This window comes from Chenopodium quinoa, unplaced genomic scaffold, assembly GCF_001683475.1.
Source record: "Chenopodium quinoa cultivar QQ74 unplaced genomic scaffold, ASM168347v1, whole genome shotgun sequence".
Classification (NCBI taxonomy): Eukaryota; Viridiplantae; Streptophyta; class Magnoliopsida; order Caryophyllales; family Amaranthaceae; genus Chenopodium; species Chenopodium quinoa.
In genome coordinates this window covers 287,547-294,984 of record NW_018743787.1, presented here as the reverse complement: position 1 = coordinate 294,984, position 7,438 = coordinate 287,547, and the positions used below count along the sequence as shown (strand labels likewise).

The window sequence follows — 7,438 nt, the reverse complement described above, 5'->3', positions numbered from 1 at the left end:
AGATCGCAGGAATCACTTTTCACTATAAGAATCGAATAGAGGCCAATACGGGCGAATGTGACTCCATGACTCACTTCGTACCATCATCCCTGATCCTCCTTTCGTGGTTCCGAACTATATGGAGTTAGTAATCTCATGGATTATGAATGGGGTGTAACCTTCACGGGTCAATCATTGTTGCCTATCGATGTCCCTTTATTGTGGTTGCCTTTTTATGATCCGTGAACGGTTTACAAGTTCCTTAAGAACTTGTTGGCGGCGCCCTACTTTCCTTGTCCCTAATATATGTCAATTCCCACTTCCTAAGAGTACCAAGCATATTCACACATGCTTTAACGTAGGCACACATCGAACGACGCCTACAGATGATGATGTGAAATGAAAGATTTTTGGAGAATAAATTAAATTATTTATCAATATAAATAATTTATTAAAGAAATAAATAGGATTTTTATTAATTAAAACAAACTAAAATTATCAAAATAGTATTAAGTTCTAGAACATATGTACTACATAAGCTCAACGACTCAATGTGGTCATGTCACTTATTAATTTATAACTGAAAAAATAGAATTAAACTGTAATTAAAACTTATTATCCAAAACGAGAAAAACTATAAAATCTAATCCTTTCGGACGTTGTCTCTCTTGTCAGTGAATTGTTTGTAGCTTTCAGGATTGAAATCAGAATCATCTGTCTGTTCCATAGGTTCAGGTGTTTGAGGTTCGGGTTCTACTTGTACAAACACTCCCTCTTCCTCCTCATCAGATGAGATATCTATAACAATCGGAGTTCGAGTTGGAGGTGGATTTAGATTTGATATCTCCATAAGTGAACTATCTTCCTGTTGTTGTTCCCCATTTTTTGCTTGATTTCTCCATGAAGAAGAAGAAGAAGAAGAAGAAGAAGAAGAAGAAGAAGAAGAAGAAGAAGAAGAAGAAGAAGAAGAAGAAGAACTTTCGGACTGATGACCAGGTGGAGTATTATTCCCTACTGGATTGTTATAATAATAATCAGGGTATGGAAGGTGCAAATGTTGACAATGTGCTTTTTTAACCATAACGACGTAATAAGTTAGGAAATCATAATCTGGGTACCATTGACCATAATAATCTTTTTATTAGTGGTAGTTTGGGATGTCTCCTAGAAGATAAAAGTCAAAAAATCTTTCTTTGACAGCAAGGTGAGGAGGCTCTTCTGGGAGACAATGAACAATCATTGCTGAAATGTGGTCAGGGGTGTCATAAAACTTATCTTGTAAGACATTACTGATATAGGAACAAATATATCGGATCCTTTCTACATAATCATAGGGGTGTTCATTATATTTTTTTTAACGAGTGTGCCCAACTGGGTGAATTTTCTAGGTAATATTGGCATCCTGTAAAGAAAAAGACTTAGAATAGAATTCTCTTCACAAAATAAATAAATAATAAAGTTCTTGCATGAATTAGGTTCAATGTTCAATCAAACAATTTTAATCATTTCTAATCACATAATCACATGCTCACAAGTAATCCATAAACATGACTAAGCATCACAACCTAAATATTAATGCATACAAGAACATGATTATTTCTAACTTATACGCCCAATTTCTTTACTACCGAATCTCACCAACATGCTTTTTTAAAAGCTATTAACACATAATACATACCTTAATCCTTGCTTTCCTGCAAAAATGAACAAACTAAAAATAAATATTTTTGACTCTTTTTTAATTAAATTTCTCGAAATTAAATAATAAGGAATACCAAAATTTCGGACTCCCATTTAAAAAAAAATTCGGACCTTCCCTCTTAAAAAAAATCGGATCATTTAAAAAAAAGTTCGGATCGTTTAAAAGAAATTTCGGCCCTTAAAAAAAATATTCGGACCCTCCTAAAATAAAATAAAAAATTCGATTTTAAATTTAATCAATAAATATTTAATCCTATTAAAATAAAGTAATTAAAATAAATTAGAAATAAAAATTAATTCTCCAAAAATTTTACCAATAAATAAGTACTTGGCCAAATTTAAAATTAAAACACGTTTTTGGCTTTAGTGGTATAAAATCTCAACCTAAGCTCCCAGATACCACTTTTTAACACTCTAGAAATTCCTTTCTTTTAAAATACCTATTTTTCTAAGACATTACCGCCACCGTGAACAAGGTTAAGGAAAATATCAAAGACACACAGCGGAACTCTAATTTCAAAACAATTCAAAACAAGTCAACTTGAAAAGTCTATCAATGAAAGTAAAGTCAAACCAAAGTCAAACAAAGTAAAAAAAAAAAAATCAACCTACAATTTGGAACCATTGTAGGCCTTTATTAAAACAAAAACCGAACTCAAAACCTTTTGTTAGTCACACATAATAATAAAGTCATAAATAAATAAAGCAATAACACATTCATATACTTATTGAAACTAGCATGATTCGCTCTTCACTCATGCCCATTCATGAAAATGCTTCATCACCTGAAAAGTTTATCTCTACTTGTTTCCACTACTCTCTATTTAAAAGTGAACTGTTAAACATCGCCCGCAAATTCCTACATAAAGCCCACAAAATAAGAGTGAAATTACACTTTTGCCCTCATACTAAAAAACACACAATTTCTCTCTCTACTCTCTACTTCCACTTTCTCTCTCTAAATTATTTCCAGAGCTATGTCGAGGCGGCCCGGCAAGGAAGTGGCGGCACCGGCGGTGGGCGGAAGGCGGTTTGCCGGCCAGAAGGTAATTTTTTTAATTTTTATAATTTTTTTTTAAAAAAAAAAACCTCCGGCGACGGTGGGGCGCCAAGGCGAGACGCCACCACCACGGAGGAAGCGCCTAGGCAAGACGCCCGTACGGTGGTGGCGGCGCCTAGCCCAGACGCCACTACCACGGCGGCGGCGCAGAGGCTAGGCGCCACGGCCGTGGTATTGGCGTCTGGGCTAGGCGCCGCCACCACCGTACGGGCGTCTTGCCTAGGCGCCTCCTTCCTGTTTATTTTTTTTAATTTTTTTTTTGTTTTTTTTAATTTTAAATTTTTTTTCCGAATTTTTTTTTTTTTTTTAAAAAAATTTGTTTTTCTTTTTTTTAAATTGTATGTTCCCTTTTTTTTTTATCTTTTTTTTTAAATTTTGTTTTTTTATTTGTTTTAATTTTATGTTCTATTTTTTTTGTTAAAAAAAAAAAATTGTATCTGGTTTTAATTTTTAATTTTATGTTCCTATGTATTTTTTTTTTTTGAATTATATTTTTGTATGTAAAAAAATTATAAGTTCCCTTTTTTTTTATAAATTTTCTTTAAAATTTTGATGTTCTTCTTTTTTTAAGTTTTTGCAATTTTAAATTTTTTAAGTTTTGTTAGTTTTTTGTTTTTGGTTTTTTCTTTGCATTTTTGATTTTTTGTTTTTGTTTATGTTTTTCATTTTTTAGTTTGTTGTTTATATTTTTTGTTTTTGGTTATATATTTTGTTTTTGGTATATTGTTTTGTTCATATTTATATTTTGTTTTTATGTTTATATGTATATTGTCTTGTATATATTTATATTTTTTATGTTTATAATTTTATTTCCGTGACTTGTTTATTTGCTTTTGTGTTTATTTTCGACTTTTTTTAATTTGTTTTCGTTATTATGTTTCGTTATTTACTTGGAGTTAGGCATCGCAATTTAGACCTGGTGCGGGGAAGAGTATTGACGTCGTGAGGAGTACGATCTACTCAATGGAGAGCTCGGGGCCCAGACACGTTAGATCCCGTGGTATTTCGGCCTCGGCCCGCAGAGAACGGGTGCACTGTTCTGCGGACGATCAAGATGATGATGATGATGATGAGGAGGAGGAGGAGGAGGTCGAGGAGGAGGAGGTCGAGGACGAGGATGATGCAGATGAGGATGTCGACGATCAGAGTGGACCATATGATGATTACGGTCCATTCAGTCAGAGGCTTGATGATACGTATGAGACGCATAGGGTAGATGTGCGTAAGGGTCGAGATGGTAGGTTTGTTAGTAGATCTGGCACATCATCTGCGTCCACTGTGTCTGCGGGTAGCAGAAAACGGTCGAGGGCCGTTAATGATTCTTGGATGGTGAGGGGTGAGGTGGCCGGGGGACCTATAGACGGGAGTGTGATTCCTAGCTTTTTAGGACACATCGCTACCCGTATTTGGGAGGACCAGGAGAGGGCTTTGGATACAGGCATTTTGAAATGCCAAACCCGGGAAAAGACTTGTAGGTTTTTGTGTAGCTGGGCTGATGCTTGGCCGGAGGAGAGCGAGATGGTCGGGCGATTGAGGGCCACTAGAGTGAGTCACCTTCCTGCCACCATGCACGACAGGATTGACTGGACGCTGATCACGGCTTTCGTTGAGCGATGGCAGCCGGATACGAACTCGTTCCACCTTCCGTTCGGTGAGATGACGATCATGTTGCATGACGTCGAGGCCATCCTTGGGATTCCCGTGGAGGGAAACCGAGCATCTGTCGTCACTGATGCGGATCAGGCAGATTTACTAGCGGAGCTGTTGGCGGTGGATAGGGCTGCGCTGTACACATCGGCACTTGGTGTGTGGGATCACGGCGGCGTTAAGATCGCAGCCGTCTTGCAGCGATGTTTGCACCCTACGGCACGTAGGACGCAGGACACACAGCTGGCTGCATATGTTTTTCTTCTTCTCGGGTGTACCTTGTTTCCGGATAAGAGCGGGAACAAGCTCAGGCCACGCGACATAGTTGACGCGTGTGAGCCCGACAGAGTAGGCCAGTTTTCTTGGGGGTCGGCTACGCTGGCGTATCTGTATCGCCAGTTAGGATTCTCGAGCCGGGCTGATGCAGCAGGTATCACTGGATGTCTGACGTTGTTACAGACCTGGATATACGAGTATTTTCCTGCGTTTCGACCACACCGCGACCCGGTTCCCATTGGTGATGGCCAGCCACGTGCCTGTGCGTGGAGTCCGCGTGTCGAGAAGAAGTCCGTTGACCGCCTGCGCTCCATACGGTTATCGCTTGACAGGATGTCCCCCTTAGAGGTACAGTGATTAAATTATTTCTACTTTTACAATCTGATGCTTTATTTTATGACTGTTACTGATTTTAAATAATGTGCAGGTGAACTGGATGCCTTTCGGCCAGAACCCTAGTAATAGGGTACCCAGGACCCTCTACACTGGACTGATTCAGTATCGCGAGATCGTAGAGGCGTACATGCCGCAGCGCTGTCTTCGCCAGCTTGGATTTGTCCAAGTTGTCCCACCTCCACCGGCATGGCCCAGTAAGGCGGTACGATCTGCGTCGTCGAAGGAGTACGTCGTCCAATGGCCGTCAAACATGATATCCATGTGGGAGCAGTTTCCGATGGTTGCCCGCCTATGGACGGCGGAGCTGCAGCGGCCGCCAAGTGGGGTGACTGCCATGTGTGACCAACACTACATGGAATGGTACATCCGACACTCGCACCCGAGGTTGATCAAAGACATCGACGACGCAGATGATGACGATGTGCCACCTGCCACTGCCTCTTATGCGGTACGTCTCATCTTTTATTTGTTGTTCTCTTATTTTAATATATATATGTATAATACGTCGTTTCATGTTTTTTGTTTTGTGTAGTGGATGGGCAAGATTATGCAGTTGGGACACCGACTTTTTGAGGAAAGGGACTGCATGACGAGTGTTTGTTTATTCTCCGATGACACCGACGCAGATGATGACAGCATGCTCTCCGATAACGAGCGTCCGCCAGAATGGATGAACCTGATCGACATGTAACGAAGCCCTGTCTTGCGTAATTACGCGGTGAATGGTGCATGCACAAGGTAATCCATGAGTCATTGATATAGCACATCCGCACCGAATAGCCACTTCATCGCCCAACTCCCTCATCCTGGTATACTCGCTCAGAATCAACCCCAAACAGTGGTGTGACACACGACCGTGGAGAATCTTAAATATGAAATGGCCATACAACATGCCATGTCGTCGTCTGGAGTCCTCGAGATAGTTCTTGATGCCGTTCCTCTGAGTATCAATAGCCTTGTTTATTCTCTCGAACAGTGTATCCAGAGCAGCCGTGGAAGAATCAATCCAGTCCTTCAAAGCTCTATGAGCGCTCTCGACTCTGCATGTCGTAGTGTTCCCAAAATGAAGAACTTGGTTCGTCCAATATTTGACAAACTTTTCCCTCTGAGGTACCCACTGATGCATCACATAGTCTACGATTGGCGGGCACCACTTGTACGCATCCTTGAAGTTTTCCAAGGCTCGATCGTACTCTGCCTCTGTGGTAGCTTGCATGATCTTCCGCCACTTACCATTTACCAATGTCTCTGCTGTTACTAAATTCTTGTTGAAAAGATTGTAGGCTTTGACTTTCACGCAGTTGTTGATGTGCCATGTGCACAGTAAATGGCTCGACTCCGGAAACAGCTCCGCTATAGGGGCAAAAAGACCTCCCTCACAATCACTTACGATGGCCGATGGCTGTACATTTGGGCCGATGTAGTTTCTCAACTTTTCCAACACCCAACGGTAACTCGCAGCCGTCTCATCCTTCATGACTGCATAACCAATCAGAAAGTTCTGGTTCGTTGGAGCCATCCCAACCATCTCAACCAGTGGGAACTTGTACTTGTTTGTCTTGTACGTTGAATCGATCAAAATCACAGATGGCCAAGACGAAATCATATCAGCACAATCAGGATGGACAAGGAACAAATGAGTTACCTCCGATGTGTCTTCGTCAGATTCAAACCAGTAAAGGTAACCACGTGCTTGTGCCTGGTGCAGAAGTTGCTGTATAGGGTTCCTTCCCTCTGACCGTTCAAACCTCAATTTCTGTCTGACGTTGTAGATGTGTCTTCGGTTTGGCTGGTCTTCGGGGAATTTCTCTAACACAGACGCTAATATTTTAGCGGGCTTCACTTGAGCATCACTCATTTCTTTTACAACTAGTTTCGCAGCTGGACTTAGGCCGCTTAACTGCCGATGCCCCACTTTGTATGCTATCAGCTCATGGTTGTGATATCCCCATTTGCCGTAACCCTTCACTTCCCAACCGTCACGCCTTTGATGTTGTCGAACCTTAACTCGGAACTGACACCCACAACCTTTCCGCTTTGAGTCAAACCGAATCGCTTTACTGAAATCTCGTTCTTCTCTTTTGCGATAACGGTCGCATCTCAAAATGCGATCCATTCTACCATCCCGTTGAGATTTATGAGTTGCTACTACTAAACAAAAGCCTGATCTAATTGCAACCTGTTTTGCCCAATCAATCGCTTGTTGAGCATCTTCGAACAGGCCATCATGTACAAAAATCCCACTGTAATCATTTCCGTCTCCACCATAATCCTGTAACAATAACATATAACGTATAAATACAATTACATTAAGATTAAATTAACAAAAAAAAAAAAAAAAAAAAAGGGGATTAAATTAAAAAATAAAAAAAAAAATAA

At 40.5% G+C, this 7,438-nt stretch overlaps 1 protein-coding gene across 1 annotated transcript; it reads left to right on the top strand.

Moving 5' to 3' along the window:
• The first annotated feature begins 4,787 nt into the window (after positions 1 to 4,787).
• LOC110684910 lies at positions 4,788 to 5,819 on the top strand. The gene is made up of 3 exons (XM_021861346.1): positions 4,788 to 5,011; positions 5,091 to 5,507; positions 5,592 to 5,819. Exons 1-3 carry the CDS (start codon positions 4,997 to 4,999, stop codon positions 5,748 to 5,750), a joined length of 591 nt encoding a protein of 196 aa, XP_021717038.1. The 5' UTR covers positions 4,788 to 4,996; the 3' UTR covers positions 5,751 to 5,819.
• The last annotated feature ends 1,619 nt before the right edge of the window (positions 5,820 to 7,438 follow it).

What these genes read in the sequence shown, in the direction of transcription:
- LOC110684910 (XM_021861346.1), top strand. An exon ending in CTGCCACTGCCTCTTATGCG is followed by an intron (nt 5,508 to 5,591) that starts GTACGTCTCATC and finishes TGTTTTGTGTAG; the next exon opens with TGGATGGGCAAGATTATGCA.